Genomic DNA, 27722 nt, shown 5'->3' with positions numbered 1-27722 from the left:
ACACTTCGGGGGTCTACTGTGAGGAGTGAGTGAAATAAGACAAGTAAAGTGCTGGGCGCCCGGGTGGCTCAGTCGGTGAAGCATCTGTCTTCGGCTCAGGTCATGATCTCAAAGTCCTGGGATCGAGCCCCACGTAGGGGTCCCCAAGCAGGGAGCCCGCGTCTCCCTCTGCTTGCCGCCCCACTGCCTCATGCTCTTTCATATAAATGAATAAAATCTTAAAAAAAAGAAAGACATGTGAGGTGTTTAGTAAACATTCCCCATATCACAGGGCTCCCACGTGACATTTTTTACTACTCGCATTAACGGCCCGAACAGCTAACAGCCTTGTGGGCCATCCCTTCTCCTCATGAGGCTTTCGCTCCCGCAGCACTAGTCCAGCTACTGTCCCCTCCATGCCTCCCTCCACACCATCCCCCCTCCGGTGCCCACTCACCCCCATCCTGCCCACCCTCGGGGCTCAGCTTTTAGAGGCATCCCTGTGGGGTCACCCCAGAAGGAGGACCCGGAAGAGGACAGGATGTGTGGGCAGAGCCAGGAAAGTGACGAGAAAAGATGAGGGCAGTGACCAAGGGGCCAGGCCTGGAAGACAGTGAAGCCATCTGGGGTGCGGGGGTGGGGTGGGGGGGGGATGGCTGGGGGGACAGGGAGAGAGTCGTGCTGTGAGGTGAGGGAGGGGGCTCCGGACCCCTGGGAACGCAGGACAGGAAGGGGCAGGAGGAGAAGCAGCAGGCAACAAGCTCGCCAGGAATAAGCCCCACCCGGAGTCTCTGCGAGTGGCAGACAGAAGGCCCTGGTGGGTCAGCAGGAGGAAGGGGTGACCAGGGGGCCCAGGATGCGGGGTGGGGGGCAGGAGGGGGCAGATCCTGTGAACTAAAGTAAAGTGCTGGGAGCCCCTCCCAGGAGAGTCACTGTCAAGTCCAGACCGGGGCCTTCTGAGTGGGGGCCACACGGGCGCCAGACCTGCACGCCACGCCCACCCCTGCACCACCTCCCCCAGCCTAACACGTGGGGCCAAAGGACACAGAGGCAGGGGTGTGCGAGGTCCTTGCTGTTCTCAATTCCCAGCCCGGGCAGCTGGAGCTCAGGGAGAAGGAACCCGGCCAAGCCTTCCAGAGCAGGAGGCCGAGGCAGGACCAGACCCCCAGCTCCCAGCCTCACGCTCCAGTCCCTCTGCAGCCTCTGGCATCTGTCCTGATGGGTGTTAGACAGGGCCTCCCACGGACACCCCAGAAGATACCGGCACACAGCCTGCCTGTCCCCAAATCCCTCCCCACTCCGCACCCCCCACCCCCGGCCAGGCCCACTCAGTTCCCTAGGCCCGTGGCCACGGCCGCCGTACCCACTCAAGGCCAAGCTCAGAGTGAAACAGAGGGTAGGCCGCTGTCTGGACAGCCAAGGAAAACAAACAAAAGCCTCTGGGGATTTCTACACTGTCTCTGGCCCCTTGAGGTCCCAGCGCTCCAGAGACAGACCCAGCCTGTGCCCCCTGAAGTCAGTGCACACTCCACGCTGCCCATCTCGCCCACGCGTGCCCACCCGGCATCTGCTACAAACGCGGGGAGGGCGGTGGCCCCCCGGGGCCTGGGAGGTGGGTCCCGCAGGCTCCCTCCGTGCCCACATGCCTCACGCGGTGTGAAAGAGCGGGCTGATGGGCCTTCCTGTTCTAGAAAGCGAACCAACAGTCTAGTGATCGTAAACCTGCCCAGGTGACACCAGAGACATGGCCCTGCCCCTCTGCAAAGATGATGCAGAGGCTCAGAGGGGCAGGACGGTGTCACGCAGGATGAAGGCAAGACCACAGAGGCAGCCTGGGGCCTCCTGGGCAGCTGCCCCCCTACCCAGTTCCCCCAGCACGGCTCACATTTGGGGCAGAAGGAAACCTGCTCTTCCGAACCCCAGTCGGTAAACAGACACTTCCTCCGACTGGGTGCGCAACCTGAGAACCCCAAACCACAGTGACGTCACTGCCCCATCCCGTGACCTCACAACACGCCATGGTGGAAAATGACCGCAGGCCCCACAGGGGTGGGGTTCAGCGTCCTGGCCCCACGGTCGACAGCCCAGCAGAGGCTGTGAAGCCCTGGGCTGTGAAGGGGCTGGCAGGACTCCGAACCAGCGGGGAGGGCCTATGCCCACGTCAGGTGACAAAGGGGTTCTTTGAGGAAACCGTCCCTCCCCACCCAGCTTCCTTGAACCTGTGGGTTCGCAGACAGCAGGCGCCGCAGTGGATGCCCACAGCTCTGCCTCACCCACAGTCTGGGGCCCCAACAGGGCTGGCTGCTGAACTTTACCAAGGGCCAGGGAGGCGGGAAACGCACGAATCCTGTTCTGCCTGAAGGTATCCGAGTCTTGTCTTGGCAGCAAGCTGACGGGCCGCCAGGAATTCTCGATGCCCGCGGTGCCTGAGCTGAGGAAAGCATTCCAGGCACAGCAAGTGGGATTGAGGTCAGCAGGAAGACGGTCTGGGAAGCCAAGATATGAACAGTGGGGAGTGCTGGGCTCTCCTTCCTGGGAAAACTTCTGGAACCCTCCCCGCCTTGGTCTGCGGCCTTTGGCAACCCTGTGCAAAGCTGGCGCTTCCCCAGCATTCCAAAGACACCGTTGGGATCAGGGGTGCGAGGTTTGATGGATGGGGATGCTGAGCCCCAGAGAACCTAAGTAACCCGAGCGAGGTCACACAGCAAGCCGGGGAGCTCTGCTCTCCGGACGCCCAGGCCAGCGCTCCCTCCTCAGGGTCTTGCGGTCTCAGCAATCCCTTGGGGGCTGGAGAAGGGACGGGACGGCATGGCCTCCGGGGATCCTCCCTTCCAGGTCACAGAGGTTAGAAATGGAAGAGGTCTTAGAGATAGCCTGAAAGGCCCATCTTGCAGACAGGAAAGCTGAGGCCAGGACAACCCCTTTATGGCCAGGACATCCCCTTCACAGCCAGACCATTAGATACCTCTGTACTGCACCAAATGTGACCCCAGCTCACCCTCAAGGGACACAGAGCACCTGTAACTCATGGACAGGGTAGGGTTGAGATTCCCTGACCCCCTGGGCGTGGCCACATGCTCAGGTCAAGGCCGGGCAGCTGGACAAGTGCAGCAAGCAAGGAGCACTAAGGTAGGAAAGACAGCCAGGAAGAGGCAGGCAGACTGAGCTGTGCTCAGGGACGCTGGGCAGAAGCTCTGGGTAGCTGGAGGTCTATCCCCCACACCCTGGGGCCCCGCGGCTCAGACACTCCATGGTGGTCCCTGTCGCAGCCGGAGCACCGCCCCTCCACCCAGAGTCAGGTCAGGCCCAGCACAACCACAGATGCTCGGCTAGCCGCTCGGGAGCCCTGTGGCCCGTGGATCACGTTCAGCCCTGACCGCCAGCCATGGAGGCGGGGGTTGTTCCCCGATTTACAGAGGGGAACACAGAGACTCCCAGAGACAGAATGACATGGCCTGTAAACAGCAGAGGAAGGATCTGAGCTGAGGTCTGCCTGGTTCTGAGGCCTGGGCCCTTCCCCTAGGTCATCAATACTGCTTCCCCCTGGCCCGTCAGCGCATCCGGAACTGGGACAGGCAACATCTCTACTCTGTTCCCCTTCCCCTGGTGGCACCCCCTCTCCTCCCTAACCCCCAGCTTCCCTCCCTGCCTGCTTCTGGGCAGGTCACATGCCTACCGGGGCCCTGAGTCATTGCCAGTGGGTGGCCCCGTCACAGGCTCGGGTGGGGAAGTACAGGAGTGGAGGGAGCACTTTAGGGAGAGCACCCCAGGCTCAGAGGACCCAAGCACAACATGAAGAAGAGCCCAGAGAAACATCCCAGCCAGAGGGTGACACACTGGACCCCAGCCCTGCCACCCCTGGCTTTTCACTCTTCTGTCTTATTCATAAAGCAGGGCCATAATAAAGGTCAAAGGAATGTTGTTGCTCATTTATTCAATATTTTTTAGCACTTACTACATGCCAGGCCCTGTTCTAAGCCAGGGCAATATCTTCCCCAAGGGCCATTTAGCGATACCTGGTGACGTGGTCAGAGAAGGGCTGAGAAGAATTCATCTTAGCAGAAAGAAGTAGAGTGAATGAGACTAGGGATCTCAAAATGAGGAACTTCCAGGATGAAGGGCAAGGCAAGTGCAAAGGCCCTGCGGTAGTTGTTGGTGTGTGACACGCTCAAGGACCACAGAAGCAGCCAGCGTGGCATAAAACTGAGAACTGGCGTTCAATGTAACACACACATATACACAAACACACAAACATACATGTACCATGGTTGACATCAAAATTCCCCACCCAACACACAACCTTCCTGGCTATTCCTCCAGGAAGTACTAGGTGGTCAGGACCATAAAATATCTCCCAGCCCTGGGGAAGAACAGCACTCCAGGAGCCCCTGGCTCAGGCTCCAGGATGGCAGTGAGGGTCACCACCTGACAAAAAATGCCAGGCAGGTTCTCAGCCATCCGTGCTGCAATGTCTTTCATACCCACTCGGCTCTGTACGGAGAGCAAGGCAGGAAATACTCTCCATGCCCACAGACAGGAAAACGGAGGCTCTCCAACTTGGCCCAGGTCACGAGGTCACAAGGGCAGGTAGGGGCAGAGCCCAGGTCCGTGACCATTGGTGATGCAGCTGCTGGAGGACTGGAGCCGGGTTATGGGCATCTCAACGTTCCCAGAGCCCAGCACGAGGGTGGGCTTGGAGTAGGTGTCCATGAGTGTGGGGGGATGAATGAAGGGCACGCGTTGGGAGTGCCGCCGGCTTGCCCACTGCCCTCTGACGGAGAGCCCCCACCATCAGGCCACGCTCTCACTCAGCACCCAGGTCCCCCTCTGGGATGTCAGGCAGGAGCCAAAGGGACATCCTGGGACCGCAGGAACACTGCTCACCCATCTCCACACCAGAGGCCACCATCCCCAGGCCAGTCTGGGAGCCCCAACCTCTCTCTTTAACTCAAGCTGGCCCCGGGCCCCCGGGGTAATGAAGAGGCAAGTGGTGAGCCCTCAGCCTCAGGACTTGCACTGGGAGGTGGGCCCGACCCCATCCCCGCCCACGAGCAGCCAGACAGACAGCTGGGGACCCTGCCCACCACCATCAGAGGGCACCAAGGGCTCACTCACAGTGCCGGCTCTCCTGCCCTTTATTGGCCGAATGAATGAGTGAATGACTGGATGCTGGACGGAGCGCCGATGCATTCCACAGCGGCCAGCAAATGTGGCTTTTAAAGGAGCCAAAAGCCTAATGGCAGTGAGTCAGCCACCCCCGCAGCCAGGTCTACTGGGGGCTCCTTCAGCAGCTCCATTGAGTCACAGCCCGCATTCCTGAGTCCACAGTGAGGGCGCGGGACCTGACGGGTGCAGGGGGGGCATCCAGACACGGCGAGGGTACAGCAGAAGCTCTGCAATCAGGCAGACCTGCACGCAAATCACCACAGCCCCAGACCTACTCCCAGCTCTGCAATCCTGGGAAATGTCACCGCCTCTCTGGGGCTCAGTTTCCACACCTCCAAACGCAAACAGCCACCAGGCCCTTTCAGGAGTTGCTGTAAGGAAGCTCTCAGTGAGGTTCTGTACAGGAGGCCTCGGACAGTGTCTGGCACTCGGTTCCAAAAAAGGAGCTACTGCGGTCCTAACCAGGAAGAGGACCCCACAGGCCCCGCACTCCAGAAAATTCCCATCGGTCGAGGTAGATAAGACACAACTAGATTAAAAAGCAGAACAGAGTCTGTCCTTGGGAGGAACAAAGAGCCAAAGAGCCAGTCCAGCTGGGAGAATGAGGAAAGGCTTTCCTGGAGGGGGGAGGCATGTGGGACCGGCCCTGAAGGAGAGGGCAAGGGGAGTACCATGAAAAGGGGACAGACAGCTCAAGGACCACATCTCACTGGATGTGGGGTACGGATGCAGAAAGATGGCAGAAAGAATCCAGACCCTTGACTCACTCCAACCTGGGACCCTGGGAGGAATTGCTGCCTCCGCCAATGGGGGCCATAGGAGGCTTCTCAGGCAGGGAGAGAGAAGTGAGTCCGCCAAGAAAGACCAGTGGGAGAGGCAGCAGGGGCCAGGAGACCAGCCCCAGAGGCTATGGAGATAGTCCCGGGGGGAGGGAACCTGTTGGTCAGGAGGGCTGGGAAGTGAGAAACATGGAGGACCCCTCACACTACTCCAGGACTCAGGCCTGGTGCCCCAAAGAGAAGCCCTTCCCGAGGGGCTCCGATGACCCCAGGTTCACCAGCGCAGAACAACACCCCTTGAGGCCTGAGTCTGTGACTTGATTCCGCACTCAGGCTCTCAGATCGGCACTCTCTCCTGACCCTCCTCTGTTTTCAGGACAACCTCTGGGGCAGCCCCCCAGGGCACATCTCAGCGCCCACTGCTGCTGAGTCAATTCTGTTCTGACAGCCTCCGTCCCCTGCCCTCAAGAACTGGACTCGAAAGAAGCCTCTAGCCGCAGCCAGTGAATCACTTCACATTACCACATGAGCCAATGCCACCTGCCACTCTCGTCCCGGTCAAGAAAGTCACCTGAGTCGGCACACTGCACGTCCATCAGGGTAAGATCATGTGGAGGGAGAAATGTCCCCCTTTAAAGGAAGAGTGCCCCCATGCCCTTCCATGAAATACAAGTTCTCTGAGCCTCTGTTTGCCTCCTCTGTGAAATGGGGTTACTCTATCTTACCAGACTATGGAGACAGCCAAAGAAGGCAAAGGGTGAGCCAGCCTACTGCAGACTGTACCTTGCTACTGGATGCAGGTACTGACCTTCATCTCTGGGGCCTCTGTTTTCTTCATGTTCCTGGAGTCCCTAAGGGACCCCGTCTGACTTTAATAACCAGCCCAGAAGTCCTCCCTCACCTCCTGTGCACCCAGAGCTCAGCCCAGGAGAAGGTGAAGACACTGTCTCCTCCCCATCACCCAGAGCCCACAGAGAACTGGCTCTGAAATGGTCCCCAGACACCCCAAGTCGGTTCTGGGGAGGGTCTGTGTAAAGAGCTCAGGAAACAGCCGGCGGTCCTCCCGTGCTCTTATTAGGCGCTTACTGCACACCTGGCCCTGTTCTCTCGGGCGCGCAACCCTGGTATTTCTAAGAAAGAGGAAAACCATAGCCCGGAGGAGGAGGAAGTCTGAAGAGAGTGCCCGCGTCCGCAGTGGGGACAGCGCCCCAGAACGGAACCCCCTCCCCCCGCCGCGGGAGGCAGGCAGGGGTGTCCGAGCTGGGGTCCGGGCTGTAGCGGGGATCAGCCCAGGGCCGGCCTGCCAGCCCCCAAACACCCGGGCCTGCGCGGGCGGAGGCACCGGGCTGCGCCGCGGGGAACAAAGTTCGGGTGGCCCGAGCGCACGTGTGCCACACCGGCCTCGGGGACCGGAGGGAGAGGACGCCCAGCAGGGGTCCAGGCGCGCGCGCGCGCGCGCGCGGCGTCCGTCTGGCCGGCGGAGGGCGGCGCCCCGGTGGCCCCGAGCCCCGGCACGGCGCCCCGGCGGGAGCGCGGCGAGGGCGCCCCGGGACGGGGGTGTGTGCGCGCCAGCCGGGGAGCGTGAGGGCCGCGCGAGTCACCCACCTGGACAGGCACAGCGTGGCCCGCGCCCCAGAGCTGCAGTCCGACGGCCAGCGCCGCCCAGACGGCGGCGGGCGCCATGGTGCGGGCGGCGGCGGCCGAGCGCGGGCGAATCCGGCTGTCGGGGACTGCCGCGCCCTCGCGCCTCCTCTCCGCGCTCCGCAGCCTCCCGCGCCTGGGACGGAAAGCGAAACCCCGGGCGCCGGCGGCTGAAGGGAGGCAGGTGGCGGGGCGGGGCGGGGCCGGCGATGGGCGGGGCGGGGCCTCTCCGCCACGCCTCCTCCCACGCCCCCTCGGCCGCGAGCGGCCCCTCACCCCCAGCCGGGCTCTCCTCCCACCGCGGCGCCCAGCCCGAAGCCCTGATCCACCGACCCACCCATCTGCGGGTCTGTCCCGCCAGCGCCAGCCACTCCCAGCCTCGGGCACCCTCAGCCTCCTCGGACCCCTCCCTTGCGAGTCCCCCTCCCGCCAGGCTTGTTGCTGCCCCCAGGCTAGGCCTCTCAAACCCGGCCTCCGTCCCCATCTCCAACCCTCCCACCTCCCGCAGGCTCCCCACTCCTGAGCCGGTGGGGCACTAACTTGGAAAAACAGCTCACAGAGGTGACACTAGCTCTGGGGGGGACCACGGGTGTTCTACATAATTCAGTCATTTAGACTACAGCCGCCTGAGTGAGTCTCTCCATTAACCTCATAGGGTTACATTTTCTGAAAATTAAAAAAAGCTATCTACCACATACAGTATATATGACATATGTGTGTATGCTTGCAAAATATATCTGTGACTTAAGGAACTGTATATTGTATTAGCTGCTGTCACTATCATTCATTTGCTCATTTATCCTTAAACTTTAGGTAGGCTCCTTGCCCAGGTGGGCTCCAACTCACAACCCTGAGATCAAGAGTCCTGCACTCCACCCGGTCGGAACAGCCAGCCTCTATCATTAGAGGCCGGGAACGCCCAGCCTCTATCGTTAAACATTCTTCAAGCCCCTCTGAGAGTGAGTCAGACGCTGTACTCTCTTCTTGTCTCTTGTCCAGGTGGCAGATAAGGAAACAGAGGCTGGGGCAGAAAGCCATCCAGGAATGGAGGGGGCTCAGAGCGGGACTGACCCAGGCCAAGGGCCACGGGGGCTGGTTGGCTTCCCTGGGGCTCACCTCATGACTGAGCCCCTCCTCTAGCTGCCATCTGGACCTTCTCTCTTTGAGTGGGAACTCTACTGCCAAGGCTGGCCCTGTGGGGCCACAGGGTCTTCCCCCAGCCCTGGAAGTCCTTGCCCGCAGCACACAGGGCATTTCTGAGGAGTGAGGGGGGCAGGGCAGTAGAAGACTATTCTGTTCCCCCGTTCCCTAACAGCAGGCTGCCCAAGAGGCTCAGGGACCTCACCTCTGGGCCACCAACGCCATGATGGAGACAGCCGGCATGGAGCTTCTAGGCGCTGAATGAAAAACTGAGAAGTGACTTGTGGGGTGGAAAATCCCACCTTCTGACCAGGAGTCTGGGAAATTACCTGGTTCCCAAACATTTCTGAGTGATAGCCCATGCTGAGGTTGTGGCTAGCACAGCCCACAAACCGAGCTCGCACAGAGTCAGTCTCTAAAGCTAGCAACAAGACTTCTTCTCTACGGCCATTATGAGCCTCACCTGGGAACGCTGAGGACTCCCTGATCCGCAAGACAGAGATGTAGACTCGGAGTACGGTGTCACCTGGTGGAAGCAGGGGCAAATAGTTCTCGGTGGATGATCTACACACCTCATACCCAGTGGGTCCCACAGAATGGGTCCCAGTGAATGGCACCTTCACGCCCAAACGTAGGGATCCTCTTGGGATCCTCTTGGGATCCTCCCTCCATCAGCTGGACCAAGGGGCAGGCAACAGCCAAGTCGAGAGGAAAGCAAACTCTCTGCCGAGTGATTCTCTAAAGGGTATTTGGGGGCGTCTGCGTGGCTCAGTCGGTTAAGCACCGACTCTTGATTCCAGCTCAGGTCATGATCTCAGGGTCATGAGTTCGAGCCCCTCGTCAAGCTCCGTGTTGGGCTCTGAGCTCGGTGTGGAGCCTGCTTGAGATCCCCTCTCCCTCTGCCCTTCTCCAACCTCCCCAACCCCACGTGCACTCTCTCCATCTCTAAATTTAAAAAGAAAAATGTAAAGGTAACGAAAATATATATTCTAAAGGCTATTTAATAGAGAGGAATTAGTTACAAAGATGTTAGAGGAATTAAAAGAACAATTAGGGGAAAGGAAGACCACCCAGAGATTAGCAACCTGGAGAAGCCGCCACCACCTCTGGGGCTGGAGACCAAGGTTCCTCAGCCAGAAGCGAGGGTATCGGGGGAATCTGGAACCACGGAGAAGTCAGAGCCTCTGGGGGAGACACAAGAAGCTCAGAGGAGGGAAATGTCAAGTCCTGTTGGCTCCTTCCTGCCCCTCCCGTCGCTCCCATTCACCTCCTCCTGGTGCCTCCCACTGGCTGAACCTAAGGTGGGAAACATTTGACAAAAGAACTTGGGAAATGTAGTTTGTGGGGTCAGCCCATTGCTGGAGAGCAGAACAGGGGCACGGCAGCCAGCTGGCACTGGTCCGAAGAAGAAGCCACACTCCACCTTCAACTTGCCGTGGGAGTCTGCCTAGCCCTAGCCTCTGCATGAAATCCTGGGCAGGTCCTGGAGCTTTTCCAGGTGTCTCAGGCAAGAAATGCCCCCAGTCCTGTCCTAGGAACTCATCAGAGCTCCAGTCTCTGGCCAGGGGGCAGCTTCGCCCCTTCTCCAGCTGAACCCAGGCTTTGAACCTGCCTCAGAGAGGGAGGAGCTGGCAACTTCTCTCCTGACTCTGCCAGGTATGATCGGGGAGAAGCTCCCCCCAAACTCCCCCAGCCCTCTGTTCTGTGGCAGCTAAAGGTGTCACCCCGCTCACATTGGAGCTTTTTTTTTTTTTTAAGATTTTATTTATTTGACAGAGAGAGACACAACGAGAGAGGGAACACAAGCAGGGGTTATGGGAGAGGGAGAAGCAGGCAGGGAGCACGATGTGGGGATTGATCCCAGGACCCTGGGATCATGACCTGAGCCAAAGGCAGGTGCTTAACGACTGAACCACCCAGGTGCTTTTTGGAAGCAGTTTGTGGCTCACTCTCTGAGGCCTTTTGAAGGCTTTCTTGGTAATCCCTCTGACCACAGCTCCCCTCACTGGAACTGCCCGAGCCTCCTGCGGGCCACAGCTGTCTGCATCCCCTTGCCTCCAGCATGAAGGGTGGTCCTCCAGGCTTCTCCTGATGACGGCTGCTTGGCCAGAGTTCGAAGCACCTTGGGTTAGAGACGCCCCAAAGCTGGCTTCTTCCCTGGAGTCCGCGGTTGCCCTCTGCCCTTCACCTGTAGCCGCTCAGCTCACAGCTCAGGTATTCCATCTTGCCCCGAGTCGGCCACCTCGGGCCCATCTACCCTCAGGCTCCCATGTCCCACACCTCTATGGAGCACCTCCAGCGAGCCTGCCCCGGGGTGCTGGGCACTCAGTGCACAAAGCGGACAATAACCTCCTATCAGGCCTGTGGGCCCTAAACTCCTTGGATACCGAGCTCTCAGAGTGGTCCCTTGTAGCCGCCCTGCCCCCCCACCCGCTTTTTGCCCAAGATAAAGGGAAGCATCCCCTCCCCCAAGAGGCGGCATGGGGCGCTCAGCACAATGGCCACACCCTTCCCCAAACCCCTTCTTCTTCGGGCTGGGGTTGGGCAGTGGCAGATTCAGTCACTCAGCCCAGCTCCACAGGTGGCCCGGAACTCTCTCTTCAAGACGGGCTTTGTACCTGCCATTGGAGGATCTGGTAGAACTCAGCGACAGCACAGGGAGTTCCCTTAACACCCTGCTTCCGCCTGGATCACCTGGCCCTTTCCTCCTGCCCCACAGATCGGCCCCTGCTTTGGCCTTGGCCGTTTCTCACTTGTGATGCTCCAGTGGCCTCCCAGCTGGTCCTCTGACCTCCAGGCTCTGTCCGTCTACTCTGTTCTCTGTGGTGTGGTCAGGGCCAGCTCTTGGAAGCACAAGGCAGTCATGTCATTCCCCCCCCCCAATGCAGTAGCTCTGAAATCAAGGGGCGATTTTCACCCTTTGCCCTGCAAGGGACATCTGTCCATGTCCGGGGAACATTCGGGATTGTCACGATTGCAGGGGGCAGGGTGGTGGGTAGAGACCCAGATGCTGCTAATATGCTAGGACCCACAGAACAGCACCCAGCCCAAACTGTCTGTGGGTGCCAACCCTGAGACCCCCTGGGGTCCTCCCCACCCTAGCCTGTGGCTCCCTGCAGCTTTCAGAACTAAGTTCAGTCTCCTCGGTGAGATGCCGGAGGCTTCACACCCTGGTCCAGGCTGTCTCCCAGCAGATCCCCACCCCTATCCGCGCCCAGCCCATACTCTAACCACCCTGGACTCCCTGGACAGCCTTGAGTCCCCACCTCCGTGTCTTTGTCGACGAGGGCTCCTCTGCCTGCGAAGTCCTCCCTTTCCATCTATTTGGTGATCAGCTACTCGTCCCTTCAACGTGAAGCACAACTCCCTCTTGTGAAACTTGCGCTTAACCACGTCCCAGCAAGCCAGACAGGGTCTGGTAGAACTTTAGTAAAACACTCGCCTGGGGATGGCTAGTTGCATGTCCCTCTTTCTTAGTCATTGTGATACTAGCGGTTATTGGACATGTCCCCTGGGCCAGATGATTTATGTTGTCTCGCAGTAGAAGAGACAAGCTTTAGAGCAAGCTTAGACAGCCAGGACAGGGAACAGCGCCTTCCAGCTGCGTTTTGTCCCCGCACAGCCAGGAACCTCTGCTCAGCCAGCGGAAACATGGAGGGATGTGGTCATGGTCCCTGCTGTGTCCCCGGTGGCCAGGCGATACCCAGAGGAAGGGGCTCGGTAAAGCCGGCCTGCACCACGGGTCTGGCGTATGCAGGAGGAAACGAAAGGATGCCGAGGTGAGCGAGTGAACGAGTAAGTGGAGGTCAGAGTCGAGGCCCCAGGAAGCGAGTCCATCCCATCACTCCCAGGCCCCACCCACTCAACGTGGTGTCCCAGGTCACGCCTATCTCCCCCAGCAAAGCCTGGCCGCGCAGAAAAAGCCCACTGTCGGGGGGCCTGGGTGGCTCAGTAGGTTAAAGCATCTGCCTTTGGCTCAGGTCGTGATCTCAGGGTCCTGGGATCAAGCCCCACATCGGGCTCTCTACTCGGCAGGGAGCCTGCTTCCCCCTCTCTGTGATCTCTGTCTGTCAAATAAATAAATAAATCTTTAAAAAAAAAAAAAAAAAAGCTCACTCCTTTTCGCTCCTTGGCAATGGGGAATAAGCAGGTTCCGGCAGACAGGTCTGTGGCCCTCTGGTCCCCAACACAGGGCCATAAGCCCAGGATACACTCTTGGCCTGAGGCTCCCTGGAGACTTTCCTCCCTTCCCCGGGAAGCCGGTGGCCCTCAGAGAGCCCCCTGCCATCTCTCCCCACCGAGCTGACGACTCTGCTTAGCAGGCAGCTGGCATGGAAGGCGGCGGGCCCAAGAAGAACCTGTCCATCTGCTGACATTTACTGAACGCCCACCGTGTGCCAGGCTTTTGGAGGAAGGACTCTCCAGCTTCAGAAAGCATCAGAGTCAGCTGGAAGGCTTGTTAAACATGCAGATTCCTGGGCCCCACGGGGCCTGTTGTGTCTGTGGAGCACCTGGCTGGTCTGGCTTTGGAACATACCCTCAGGTGACTAATGGCTCTCTTTTGGGAAACGTAGAGGGTTTAGCAGGTGCTGCGGCCAAGGGCGGTTTGGAAGGCAGAGCTGTGGCTGGGCAGGGACCGGCAGCTCACAGCTGGGGAGGTCTCAGATCTCACCGCAGGAAGCCAGCTCCCTCCAACCGGGGCTGGGGGCCCCCGAGGGATCCTGCCTTGCACGATGGGCAGCCTGAGCCCCTCCCCTTCCCCACCCAGCTTGGCCCTCAGCCAGGCCAAGCAACCTTCTCTCCTCCCACAGTCTGCCCAGCCCCTTGATGACTCATGTCCTAAAATCACGAACAGGAAGTAACACTTGGTGGTAGCCAGAGCGCTGAAACTGCCTCCTTCATCTGAGCCTCTGCCCTCCTGCCCAGGGCCACATCTTGGGCTAAGCTGCCCATATCGAGCTGCCAGCCCCCCTCCCCCAGCCCAATTCCCTTCCAAAGGGGAGGAGGGCCAAGGAGTGCAGCTCTCCCCCAACCCTTCCAAAGCCCTCAGTTTCTTTCTTTCTTTCTTTCTTTTTTTTTTAAGATTTTATTTATTTATTTGACAGAGATCACAAGTTGGCAGAGAGGCAGGCAGAGAGAGAGGAGGAAGCAGGCTCTGTGCTGATCAGACATCCCGATGTGGGGCTCGATCCCAGGACCCTGGGATCATGACCTAAGCCGAAGGCAGAGGCTTTAACCCACTGAGCCACACAGGTGCCGTGACCCTCAGTTTCCAAGCCCTGCAAGTGGGGCCAGCTAAGAGTGGGGCGGGGGGGATTTCCCATTCTAGCCCCTCCCTGTGTGATCTTGCTCCCTCGTTTCTCATCTATAACAGGAGGGAGCTGAGCTAGGTGGGGCAGAGCGGCTGGCTTCATCGTCCATGCCAACTCTGCCCCAGGGCAGCTGCCTAGGTGGCGTCTCTGTGTTCAGAAAGGCTGTGAGCCCCCATGGGCTCTGTAAGGAGGGATGCCTGGCCAAGGAGCCAGGTTTCCGCGGGGTGGGGGCGGGGGAGGCAACCACAGCACAATCCCTGGGCTCCTCTGCCATCTGGGAACTAGGACTAGGACCTAGGGCCTCTCGGGTCCTGAGGTTTGAGGATTGGGATTATCCAGAGATGAGGGCAGGTAGGGAGGCAGTAGGGCTGAGGCGGATTCGAAATCCATGCCTTGAAAGGTACAAAGAGGGCGTGCCTGTCCTGCAGGAATGCCCGGCCCTAGATCCCTCACCGGACCTCCCCAGCCTAGCCCTCCCTCTCACCCTCCTGCACGCCTCCGGTGGCTGTATTTTACACCCATCTGTCTTCTAACCTTACATTTTTTCTTTGCTTAAATTTTTTTTTTAATTAAAAGGAAATTAAAAGGGTGCCTGGGTGGCTCAGTGGGTTAAGCCTCTGCCTTCGGCTCAGGTCATGATCTCAGGGTCCTGGGATCGAGCCCTGCATCGGGCTCTCTGCTCAGCAGGGAGCCTGCTTCCCCCTCTCTCTCTCTGCCTGCCTCTCTGCCTACTTGGGATCTCTGTCAAATCAATAAATAAAATCTTTAAAAAAAAAAATTAAAAACGTACAATCAGAAACACCCATATTCCCACCACCCGGGACTGAGCAAGGTTGACATCGGAGGCTGTCTTCATGCCCCTCCGACCTCGTATCGTCACCCCTCACCCATGTGCCCCCCTGGCTGGTCCCAAACACGCAGTGCACGTTCCCACCACCCGACCTTTGCAACTGCGGTCCCCTCTGCCTGCATCACCCTTCCTCCAGATACCTACATGACTCACTTCCTCGCTTCCGTCCAGCCTCTGCTCAAATGTCACCTCCTCAGACAGGCTTCTCTGGCCCCCGAACTAAAATAGCTGCTTTACTCTCCTCTGAGCATGTCTAGAATTTCTGTTGCTGAACTGTCTGTCTCTCCCGCGATGGCAGGGACCTGGGCTGGTTTGCTCTCTCCTGTGTCCGCAGCTCCTAGAAAAGCAGCAGACACCAATTATGTATGTGTGTGTGTGTGTATGTATATATATATGTATATTTATATAAATACATATATTTAAAACAGTAGGTTCTCAGTAGTTGTTGAATTATTTTTGCTTCAGATTATTTTGTAATGAAAACCGAAGCCCTTCTTGACCTCCTAGTTCTCATTCCTTCTCCTTCTCCCCCAAGGCAACTGTTCCTCTGACAGCGCCCTTTTTCTTTCTCGACCCATCGGGCAACACAGAGCATCCTTCTGGACTTGTGCCTCTGCATCTACCGCAGTGGTAGAAAACCAGCCTCCCTGTTCTGGCCCTTGCCTGCTTCCCCTCCCCTTGGCTGTGTTTCTGAGAACTTTCCATGTTGATGAGTTCAGAACGGGCTCATTCTTTGTACCTGCTGTGCTTTGCTGGCCGCATGCCTGTGCACCCTCCTGCCCCCCACCCCACCCCCGTCTGCCTGCTTCGGGACTCCCTCCCCCGGCAGGTGGTTGAGCTCTGCTCCAGGCCCTGCTCGGGGACGCCCATCCTTTGCCTGCCTCCCCGAAACACAGGATTGAGCACTTCCTAGACTCCTAGGTCATAAACCTAGAAAGTTGAACTGCCAGGCGGTGGGGTTTGCACATCTTCATTTTCACTAGGTCCTGCCAAGACCCTCTCCCAAGGGGCTGTACCCAGTGACACTCCCACCAGTGGCCTGTGGGACTCCCACGTGCCCACATGTGCGAGGACCTTTGATCTCGTCCGTGGGTTTCCTTTTATACCTCTTCATATGTTCAGACGGCTTTCAATTCTCCCGGCTTTCAGCCTCACCTGGCCCTGCAAACATCCTTCTCACTCGAGGCATGAGTGCCCCAAAGTCTCCTGACCCCTGACCCCTCTGCCCTCCAGCCCCCAACCTCCCACCCACCCTCCACCCCATTCTCCAAACCCCCTTCCTCACCCCATTTCACTGTTTCCCTGTCAGGCCCCAGGGAAGCTAGGACACAGCTGGTCCCCACTTTCTATTTAAAAGACGCAAAGATAGATACTATGGCTGCCTTCTGCCCTGCTCTCCCCAGGCACACCTGACCCTGCCTCAGTTTCCCCGCCTCCCCTGGGTCCCCTTTGAGTTCTCCACCCCATGACAAACTGGGCCGCTCTGTCTTGGGCAGGAGGGTCTCCCCTCAAGAGGCTCCTCCCCCACCACCCCTATTTTGTCAATAATTCCCAAGTATTTTATAATCTGCTAGCTGGTATGAATGGACTTTTTTTTTTTTTTTTTTTGCCTAACTTCTCTCTCTTTTTTAAAAGATTTTATTTATTTGACAGAGAGAGAGATCACAAGTAGGCAGAGAGGTAGGTGGGGAAACAGGCTCCCCTCTGAGCAGAGAGCCTGATGCAGGGCTCCATCCCAGCACCCTAGGATCACAACCTGAGCTGAAGGCAGAGGCTTCACCCACTGAGCCACCTGTCACCTCTCCTGCTGTTTGCTGGCCGTCCCCTAGGGCAGTTGTAGTCAATCACGGTCCTCTACGCAAACCTCCGTGCGTGCTTCCTTTTCTCCCCAATCCCTGCTCCCATACCCCTCCCACTCCGAGCTCAACCCTGTGGCCTCGTGGGGGGTTTGGGTCTCTCTGCAGTGGGACTGCCACGTCTGGGGTAACCGTGTACCTACTTCCCTGACACCACCAGAAGTCGCCCCAGGAGGGCCACATCAGCGGGGGTAGGGGGGTCCCACTTCCTCAGGCTCTCCCCCGAACTCACCGCCAGCCAGCGCTCTGATTTTGGCCGACTGAACGGACCAGGACCGGTGTGAAGTCCAACCCACTCCGGTACAATTTGCATTTCTCTGAATATTCGTGGGTTTGAGCACCTCTTCATTACTTGTTAGTCATTTGGGTTTCCCCTTCTGTGAACTGCCTATTCACATCCTCTGACCGTATTTCTATTATTTCCTGTCTTTTTCTTGTAGCTTTGCAATAATTCCTTGTATATTCTAGATATTAATCCCCCGTCATTTTTAGACATCACAAACACTTCTCTCATTTTGTCACGGGTCTGGTATCCTGGCTTAGGGTTGTTAAAAATACATACACACGCACACATCTCTCCTTTATTTTAACGGAATCAAACCCATCAATCTTCTTCCCATTTAGATGTTTGTCGAAAGGTCCTCCCCCACCTGTAGAATAAAGAGGTATTTTGCAGTAATTCTTCTCATTCAGTTTTCTGACCTCCCATCGAGGTCTTTAATACAACCCAATTGTATGTGGTGTGTAAAATCTAGAGACCCAACTTGATTTCACTACGGAGTGAGCTGGTTGCTCCGAATCCACTGGCCAGAGCCCACCTGTGCTCCCTGGTCATAATTCCCAGGGTCTGTGGCTGGATAATCTCTTGCTCCATATGTCTTCCTGCTCCCGGGATAGTTCTACACGGTTTTAATGAGCAGAGTTTTAGAGACGGTTTCGGATCTGCTAGATTGAGTCCCCCCGCTCTTCTTTTTCGAAATCGACTGAATCATACAGGGTTCTCTACTCTTCCATCCTCGTTTTGAAATACACTTGTACGTTCTTTGAGCTCCAGCTGGGATTTGCACGGGATTAACAAGTGAATGTGGAAGACAACTGACTTCATGGCAGCATCGAAGTATCCCACTTACCATCCTGGTGTTTCCTTCATTTGTTCGGAGCATCTTCTAGGTCTTTTAATTTTTTTTTTTTAATTTTTCTCTGGACGTCCGGGTGTGGCTGGGTGAAAGGTGTCACCAACTCCCCCAACCCGTTCCCACCTGATCTCTGCCCTGTCTCCAGGCGCGCTGAATGGCAGAACCTAATAGTCCCGTGAGATGATCGAAGAGATGATCTTATGTGGCTCACCTAAGTCCCCACAGCCAGCAGAGTGTGAACCCGTAACACAGAACAAATTGGCACTACAACCAATATCATTAGAATCTGAAAAATTCTGAGTCATAAGGGATTTGCTGGACCCCCAGGCAGTGGCCTATTATGTTAGGTTGGACCACTCATTCGAAAGAGGCTGCACTTCATAGTTGGAGAACCTGGGGTTCTTCCTGTGCTGGGAACACTAGGCTTTCTCCAGGCTGGCCCCCAGGGAGAGGTGGGATTACAGGCCCATCTGCCCACATCACCAGGAGCTTGTACCTACTTGGTGGCCCCAGCTCTTGAGACAAGCCTGGCCAGGAGGCAAAGACCATACCTGTCACATCTTCTTTGGCCTTTCCTAGAGAAAACAGCTTTCCAAAACCTGTCCTTACCTCACTCACCTTCCTCCAAAGTGCCTTCCTGAGGGCTCCCACCTGGACCCCCAGGTAGTTCTGGCATAAATGTTCTCACATTGAAATGTGATCCCTTCACAATGCAAAGCCATTCTTCCCAGCTTTGCTCCAACCCCACCTCCTCCTTGAAGCCTGCAAGATGTCTCCAGTCCACAGGGGTCTCTTGTCCACTCTACAGGAAGTCTGGTGTTGGAGAAAAAGGAAATGAGCTAAACCAGAGACTTGCCAGAAAATTCTTGGTTCCAGTGGAATCTTACATGGAGAGATAACTCAGTTTTCTCAGATTGCCGGGGTCTGGATCCTGACTCTGCCACTCACTGGCTGTGTGACCTTAGAAGAGTCACTACGCCTCCCTGAGCCTCAGTGTCTTGATCTGTAGAATGGCAGCAATAACTACACTTGTCCCCAAAGCTTGCTGGGAAGAGTAAATGTGACGATACGTGAAAATACCAGGCGCAGAGCGATAATGATGACAATTAGGATGGAAACCTAGTTGATAAAACAGATCCAAGGGCTGCTACTTCTTCTGAAGGGGGCTTGGAAAGGCCTGCTCCCCACTGACTTGGATCACTCCTGACTTAATCCCCAGAACCCTTAAATCCCCAATGTGCCTCATTTAAAACTGAAATAGGTAGAGGTGATTCCTTAATACAGCATGGAGTTTGAGAAGGAGCAGGTCTCTTATGTAAAATAATAGAACAAGAGGGGCGCCTGGCTGGCGCAATTAGGAGAACACGCAACTCTTGATCTCGGGGTTGTGAGTTCAAGCCCCACATTGGGTGTAGAGATGACCTACAAATAAAATCTTAAAAAAAAAAAAAAAGAATGAGAACTAAAAGCAGGAACCCTCTGGAAGTTCCATTTAGAACTGCTGGAGGCAAATCCCTCGGTGGGGGCTCCGCTGAGGTGAGGGGGCCCCCAAAGTCATGAGCGGTCAGTGATTTTTAACTGTGGGGTGGAAATGGTTTCACCTGTATGAGGAGAGCTACAGGTTGGGAACCATAAGTTGGGAAGTTTTGTTTTGGTAATAAATCACCAAAGATAATTTTTTAAAAAATGACTGAGAAGGAAAGAAACCAAAATGTTTGAAGTGGTTATAAGGGGTACAGGATCATGCATAATTTTTATTATTTTCCTTATACTTTTGTTGTGTTTATTCTTTTCATCCCCCCCGATTATATTTACTTCCTTATTTGTAAGGATTTGGGGTTTTGTCTTAATATATATTTTTTAAGATTTTGTTTATTTCTTTCAGAGAGAGTGTGGGGGAAGGAGCAGAGGGAGAGGGACCAGCAGACTCCTCACGGAGCACGGCGCCCCATGCAGGGCTCCTTCCCAGGGCTCCGTCCCAGGACCCTGAGCTCAAGACCTGAGCTGATGTCAGATGCTCAACTGACTGAGCCACCCCGGCACCCCTCGTTTTAATATTTAAAGCACCAGCAACCGGGGTTCTAGTCCTGAGGCTGGTGACTTCAGACACGTTTCCCATCTCCAGGCCTCCAGTTTTCCCATCTGTACCCTGAGAGGGAGGGGCTGCATGGGGCTCTGAGGTCTGGGGGTCCCAGCTGCTCCTGCACATCAGCCCTGCCCCGTGCACCCCATTTCCCTCAGGCGATGTCAGGGCGCTGCCTTGCTTTTGGGACGCATCAGCGCAGATGGCCGGCTTGCCGCCAGGTGACCCCGCGCATGTTTTTCTCATTAGCGAGACTGTGGTTTGGAGCCGGCACAGCTGGGGAGCGATCTGGGGGTGACAGGGCTGGGAGTGGGGGGTGTGCAGGGAGTGGGGGGTGTCCTGCCAGGCTGGACACCACGCTGCTCTGTGCCTGTCTCTCTGACGCGGTACCCAGCACACGAGACCTCCCTTTGCTCATCAGCAAGGAGCGCACAATACCGGTCACTGACCTCATCTTCCCGGCAAGTTTTCCCTTCCCCCATTCAAAAGAAGGAAGAAATAAATAATTTCTCCCCTGGTACGATTTCTCAATGTTCACTCATTCAGATGTTTATGAGTGCACGTCTACGGGCCAGAGCTGGGCTGGGCGGGGCCAGACGGGGCTGGTGATTCAGTGTAGGCACAGCCTCCACCGAAGCTGGGAGGCAGAGAGCTTGGGGAGGGACAGAGGACCCCGGCTCGGGATCCGAGGGACTTCTTGAATTAGAGGACAGTGACTCGGCCACCCCCAGTTCAGCACGCGGGTGGTGTCTGTCTACAGGATCGCACTCCCCCAGGCCTGTCCTGCCTTCCCCACAGATGTCCCCCACATACTCACACTGAGCACCTACTGTGTGCCAGGCAGGTTCTCATGCCACTTGGGGAGACCCTGCTCCAGCCTGGTGCCCAAATGAGGATCCCAGGAAACTGGGAGCGCCTAGCAAGGACGGTAGAAATCCAAGCGCCAAGAAGGCATCAACTTCACCACTGCCTAGATGTGGGTTCAAGTCCTAGTTCATTTACTGGCATGTGACCTTGACTTTGGACAAATCACTTCATCTCCTTGAGCCTACACTTCCTCATCTCTAGGATGGGGATAAAGAAGTCCCCTTTGCAGGGATGCTATAAAATTCAGAGTTTGGGAGTCCACAGCACCTGGCACATAGTAGGTGCTCAACAAAGGGAGATGCCGAACTTGATGGTGGCCATACATCCCGCCTCCAGAATGGAGGCCTGGGTCCCCCAGTGTGCAGGCAAAGGTTTCCCTGTGAAGTTCCCAGAGGGTGATCAGCCTCCCTCTTCCCCTCCACACTCAAAGGAAACTCCCCTCATGCCTCATTCCCCTGCAGCTCCCCCACCCTCAGGAGGCTGTTGTAACTTCCCACCAACACCCAGCCCTGCCCTTCCAGTCTCTTTCTCAGCTCCAGCACAGGAACAGCCCCCCTAGGACACGGCCCTGCCTCCACAATCCTTAGATACTTCGCCATGGGAATGAACTCGTCTCTGAGAGTCACTAGAGCCCCAGCAGTGGTCACACCCTCGGCCACTGCTGGACTCCAGTCAGGCCTCCCCAGTTGGACTTGGGAGTCGCCGAGAGCAGTACCATATATCCCCGTCTCCTCCCTGCCCCACTGTGTTTCCCGGCACAGTTCCCGACACACAGTAAGTGCTCGGTACAGGTTGCTGCTCAAATGACTCAGTGAGCGACTAAAGGAATGGACAAATTCATCTTTTCACGCAGAGTTATTTCTTGGGAGCCTGCTAGAACTGGCCTCCAACCCTGCTCACAGCCAGTGCTGAGGGAACTCAGAGGACACAGAGGTCTTGGCCCTGGGCCAAGGAGAAGGTTGAGGACGGAGGCTTGGGAAGCAAAGCACTGGGCTGAGATTTCCTGGGGAGATTTACCTCCCACGCACCCTGTATTTGGTGATGGTTTGGATACAGGAGCTACAGAAGGTAGCAGGACCTGCCTGTGAGGGCTTGATCGGCAGACTTTGGCTTACAGGTCCTGGGGAACCATCGAAGGTTCTGGGAGAGAGCAGCCCGGTTAGAGCCAGGCTTTGGAAAAGACAGGCAGATGGAAGCTGGCAGGCAAACACCACTCACTGTGCCGTTCCTGAGCCCGGCGGACCCCTGGGTGGCGTTCCATAGGGCCTGGCACTCGGGGGCGGAGCCGCAGCACAGTGGTGATCCCAGCCTCAGCTACAGTGGACCAGTGGTTGGGAACTTGGGCTCCAGCCAGGTGGCCTGGGTTTGAATGCTGGCTGCCCCCGCTTAGCAGCTGTGTGACCTCGGACAAGTGACAGAACTACTCTGTGCCTCTGTTTCCTTGCCTGCAGCATAGGGATGACAACAGCAGTTGCTGCCTCGGGCACTGTGGGGTTTCAAGGAGAACCCAGAAAGCCTCAATAAGTCACAGTTCTTACTGTCTTTCTGATGTATCACTTCTTGGATGGTAGGGATGGACCCTCTTCCCCTTCTGTCAGAGCCCAGCTCGCAGGGGCACAGGGAGGCTCTCTGAGAACTTCCAGTAATGAACCTGGACAGGGCACAACATCTCGAGATCTGGTCCATCTCGAGAGTGCCCCAGCATTCACGTGGGGTCTTCTGCTGCTGGGAGGGGCCCTCCCTTGACACCTGCCACGACACCTCCCTCCCTCCACACCAAGGCTGTGGGTATTTCCTGGGTGAAGTGTAATCGCAATGAAAAACAATGTCCCTGCGACAGCCTCTTGCATAATCTGCCCACAGCTCTCTGTGATTTCCTGGCCAGGCTGGGTACAGCCCCGAGAGGGGGGCCCCCATCCTGCCTTGGAAGGTGCCAGACCCTGCCCCCCTTCTTAGGGGGCAAGAGCGCTTGCAACCTTAGTTTCTCCATCTGGAAAATGGGGTGTTGGAGCCAATTAATTTGAAAGCCTCAAACGTTCTTGAATCAAACAGAAGTAGGCTTGATTTCTGGCCCTGCTGCAGTCTGCCTGCAGGGGTTCCTGAAGGCACAGGGTGTCCCCATGGTCAGATCTCGCTCTGGACACAGGCCAACTTCAATTCCAATTCCCACTGGCTGACCTTGGACACGTGATTTAGCTCCCTTGAGACAACTCTGGGAGCAAGAGCAGTTCGGTTACTGCGGGGATGAAAAGAGGCAGGAAGCAAAGTATTAAGTGCAGTCCCTGTCACATGGTAAGATCTCAAAATTCTTTGTGGGCTCGGGGGGGGTCTGCAGCCCTTCCCCTTGAACCTGGGCTCTGGGGCTGCTTGACCAATAGCATGTGGCCACAGTGATGCTGGGCCCATTGCTGGGCCCCTGTCTTAAGAACCTGGCAGGTCCCGCTTCCTATGCTGTTTGTTCTAAGAAGGCAGCTGCCATGCTGTGAGGAAGCCTCAGCCTCCCCAAGAGAGGCCTGTGGAGAGAAGCCCACAGCCCACACCCACTTGCCATCCGAAGGGCGATCCCTGGGGCCAGCTGTGAACAGAGGCGAGCTCTCCGCACCTCTGAGCCCCAGCCAAAATGCATGCAGAGCTGTGAGCAAAATCAGTTGCAGATACTGCTTTGAGCCACTGAGTTTTGAGGTGGTTTAGGATGTAGCAAGAGATCATCGGGACAGTTCAGGTCAGTTACTAGCCACTCAACGTCACTGTAAGGGGCTCAGCGAGTTCATCGGAAAGCGTGGTCCCTGAGAGCGGACATAGCAAGGCGCGGACACGGCCTCTGCATGGAGCACGATCCGGACAGACAATGACGCCGCCCCTGAAGGAGCAGCCTCCTGATCTGGGAGACCCAGTAGAAAAGGAGAACCCAGGCACCTTGTTCAAAAATGCACAATCATTTGGACAGCATTAAATTTAAATGGAGCATTAAATCAAGCGCTGGCCCTCCAAAGCAGACCGGCCGGGCTGCACAAGCTTCGTGCCTGTGAGGCTGCAGACAGCTCCTGTGATCTAGTCTATCTGATTACGCGGACCCCCTCGACACCTGCAAAGCTGCCTTATCCATAAGGACCTAACTCACTGCGGTTACTCTTGTGTCAACACCACACTGAAAGAATAAATAAATCAAGGGCAGAACCAAGAGCAGCAAGTCCCCTTTACCGATCGCCCGGACAGAACAGTGATCTCCCTGCCTGCCGTCCTGTTCTCCCCCAGGCGGCACGGAGCTGGGACCACAGGGCAACCCACTTTAATCCCTGTGGGGCTATTTTCCCATCTATGATCTGGGGAGGTTTGCTCCTGCCTCGTCTTCCTTCCAGGGCTCCTCGGGGACGTGGGGCAGAGAGTGGGGTACGAGGGGTGGCTGAGAGGATGCCCGGCTCTCTACGCTGTCTGCGCTCCCTGCCCCGGGTCTCCCCTGAGTGAGGCCACCTGGGGGAGTGCAGATCCAAGGACAGAGGTTCTTCCTGGGCTGCTCGGGGTCCTTCCTGCCCTGCCAGGGGGACTCAGAAAGCCACAACTGGTCTGCCGCTTGAGCTCGGCAGGTTGCCCAGGCTCCCGTGAAGATCTCTGCCTCCCCAGAAGAGGAGGGCTCAAACCGACCTCCCTCCTACCTCCGAGCTATGGTGAGCTGGAGGCACGGAAGCTTGTCCAGAGGGCACAGGGCCTGAGGATAACCTTGATATAAGTGCCCAACCAAGCGCAGCAGGAGCCTGGCTCCGTGGACAGGAAGGCACCTTCCTGGCTGTGTGACAGTGGGTCAGTCTGTGTGCCTCTCTGAGCCCTGGTCTGTAAAAGGGAGCACTGACCCTCAGCCTTTCAGCCATTATTAATGAAGCCCAGATACAGAAACCATCAGGTCTAAAGGCCCCGAGATGCCTCCATGGGCCGCCCTGTACCAAACAGGGAAGCTGCCCAGCGCCAGGCCAAACGCTTGAGCCGGCTCACCCCAGCACCTCACAGCCCTCCTGTGAGGGGGTTATCACGTCCGTGTTGCAGATCTAGGAAACCGAGCTTGGGGGGCTCTGTGGCTGGAACTGCTCGGGCTGGAAGTGAACCCTGATGGCACCGCGCCCTTCCAGGCACAAGCTGGGCCGATCAACAATCAACGGAAGGGGGCGCGTGCAGGCTGGCTCCAAAGAGGCCCCTCGCCCGGCACCCAAACACAAACAAAGTTTCCTCCCTCCCCCAGGAATTTTTGTTGTGGTTTTTACTCTCCTGGAAGCCAGCCAAAGAAAGGGGAACCTAGACCCGCCTGGCTCCCAGCCCCAGCACAGTGACATCGGCCCCGGAGCCAGGAACTGCTCTCAGCCAGGAATGCAGTCTGAACTCGGCCTTTTCTGAGAAAGCCTGGACATCGGCCCCTTGACAGCCGGCCCCCACTGCCTCTTTCCTAGATTTCCCTCAGAAATAGGTTAAAACAATCTTTGGCGCCTCTGTTTTGGCCCTTCACGCCTATTCCTGAGATAATACCAGGATGTTGATTGTTCTCATAGAGAAAAAAAGACATAGCCTTGTATACCAGATTTGATGATAAAATCTAAGTGTCCTCCAGCAGCCCCACACGCCCCCTGTGCGCCGCTGGCTTCCCGGCTCCCCTCCTTCTTCTCTCTGCCCTGCTTCTCCCACTGGGTCGGGTTTCCTGAATCTCCAGGCCAGAAGCACTCCTACCTCAGGGCCTTTGCAACTGTGGTTCCCCTGACTTCCCGGAATGTTCTGTCCGCACGTTCCCCGTACCCCCTCTTGTCATGTCACTCCTCTGAGCTCAGCCAGCCACATGGCTGGAGCTGGTCCTCCCCTGCAGACACTCTGCCACACACCCCTGATGGGGGCTTCTCACAGCACACAGAGCAGGATGGCTTCTGGAACCACCTTGTTCACCGGTCAGTTATGCACTGTCATCTGTCTCCATGCACCGGACACAGACCCACGCAAGCGAGTCTGTCTGAGTGCTCTGTGCCCTCTGGAGCGACACGTGGGCCTGGCTCATCACAGGTGTTTTTAAAAGGATGGGAGGAAGGGAAGGAGGGGGTGAGGGAGGCCCCCGGAGAAAGATCTTAGGCAGCAATGTGCTGGAATGCACTAGAACCATGAACAGGACGTCCCCTACAGAGGGACCCACAGCACATGGCAAATGCCCGAGTGTCAGACATCTAACAAACAGCCCAGTCCTAGGACTTTGACTTGAGGGGTTTCTGGGGCACCCCACAGACCAAGAAGGGGTGTATCCACCGTGGGGTTTCCCACACAACCTGGCCGCAAAGGAACCCAGGTTCCAGGAGAGCCTGAGGGCCCTGGTGAACCTTGCCCAAGCCAACACAGGCTCCCTAGAACCAATGAGCAATCACAGCGCGCTTTCGAAGGTGACCTGCAGCTTCAAAGGTGACCTGCAGCTTCGAAGGTGACCTGCACGGGAGTTCTGCCAGCCCCCCCGAGGGCGCACTCGGTGGTAGGTGGCAGCTACGCTGTGCCCAGGACACAACTACTAGCAGCAAGAACAAGCCCCCGATCCCCGGCCTCCAACAGAACCCCGTGACCCTACCGGATACGGGCTGACACTCTTGCCCCGCAGACCAGGAAACAGCTGGACCCGTGTTACCTCTGCGCCTCACATAACCAAGATCACCTTGCTGGTAAGTGGCAGAGCCAGGATTCGAACCCCAAGTCTGACCTGCACATCTCTGCAGTTCTGTGTCTGCTCCGAAGAGCAGCAGTCGGGCCTCTCTGCCTGTGACTTGCTCACAACCACTGGGGACCTGTGCTCCTCTGGTCCCTGGGCATGGCCCCAGGGTATGAATCCAGCGTGGGTGCCAGACCCACGGGAGGGGGTAAGAGCCGGGGTGGGCTCTGCCAGCTCCTCCTCAGGACAGAGCTGACCTCGGTACTTTTAATATTCTCCCTCTGGCCTCCAATCCAGCCTGATGCTCCAAGTTCATCTCTGTCTCAGGCCCTGCTGCCTCCCTCCCACCCGCCACCGCCTCCTCCACTGTTATCTCTTAGAGGACAAGGTCGAGAACGTGGGTGGGAGGGAAGGCACCCAAGAACCTGCAGCCAGAGAGCCGCCTTGTCCGTGCACAGAGTTTCATTTGTTTAACCCAACAAGCCAGTTCCCGGTGACCTCTTCAGGCCCGCAGCCCTGGAGAGGGGGCAGAGGAGCCCCCAGGCTCTGGAGATGCAGCCTCCTGTTCCGTTTCGGGGAGTGGCCCTGGCCTGAGAGATTCTACAAACGGAAAACGGCTTACAATCCACCAGACTGCCGTGGGAAAGAATACGTTTCCTATGAATGCAAGAGCTTCCTTAGGACACATCACTTACCGTCACTCCCTGAATACAACTGTTCAGGAAGAGGGATGCCATCCGTGCATGGGAGGGTCCCTCTTGGCCTGCCCTCTGCCACCCTGAGCAGCAGGGGACGTGTGCTCTGCTCACCTGGACGTCAGAATGGACAGAGGTTAGGAGGTGGACCCTGATCACTGGGCAGGGCAGGGCAATTCTCCCAGCTCTTGGACCAACTGCGTGGCAGGAAAACACAGTGGGTAACCGGCTGGGTTTGATCAAAAGATCTGGGCACGAGCTGGAGTCCTGGGGATGGGGTGGGTGAGGTCTGACCACGGCCCTCTGTCTCTTTCCTCCACCCCAGGGGCGGCACAGTCAAGAGGGGAGCTCCCGGCCGGCTGCCTGGGGTGGGCACTAGGGCCCCCACTGGCCCTGAGCTGTGATCAGGGCTGCACGCTGGGCCCCTCCCAGCTCAGGCCCCAAGTCCAAGGTTTCCATTTACCCCTCAATCCTCTCCTTGCCCCAAAGCCGGACATTCATGCTGCTACTTTGGGATTCCCTTTTCCCAAGCTGCAGGGGCAGCTCCTCCCAGCCCAGA

General features: G+C 57.0%; 1 protein-coding gene across 4 annotated transcripts in view; it reads right to left on the bottom strand.

Annotated features, from left to right (window-relative positions):
- TNFRSF1B (TNF receptor superfamily member 1B) overlaps nucleotides 1-7736 on the bottom strand; it is a 32697-nt gene extending 24961 nt beyond the window's left edge. For 2 of the 4 annotated variants that reach the window (XM_045063764.1, XM_045063765.1), the window contains exon 1: nucleotides 7530-7736. In XM_045063764.1, coding sequence (XP_044919699.1) covers nucleotides 7530-7607 — 78 coding nt within the window. In that variant the 5' untranslated portion in view covers nucleotides 7608-7736. Of the gene's footprint in view, nucleotides 1-2294; nucleotides 3588-7529 lie in introns of those variants that run through there. The other 2 variants (XM_045063762.1, XM_045063763.1) reach the window with 1 other exon arrangement.
- Nucleotides 7737-27722: the final 19986 nt, after the last annotated feature.

This window comes from Mustela putorius, unplaced genomic scaffold, assembly GCF_011764305.1.
Source record: "Mustela putorius furo isolate JIRA1106 unplaced genomic scaffold, ASM1176430v1.1 tig00003853_pilon_pilon_pilon, whole genome shotgun sequence".
Classification (NCBI taxonomy): domain Eukaryota; kingdom Metazoa; phylum Chordata; class Mammalia; order Carnivora; family Mustelidae; genus Mustela; species Mustela putorius.
This window is presented reverse-complemented; position numbering and strand designations above follow the sequence as displayed.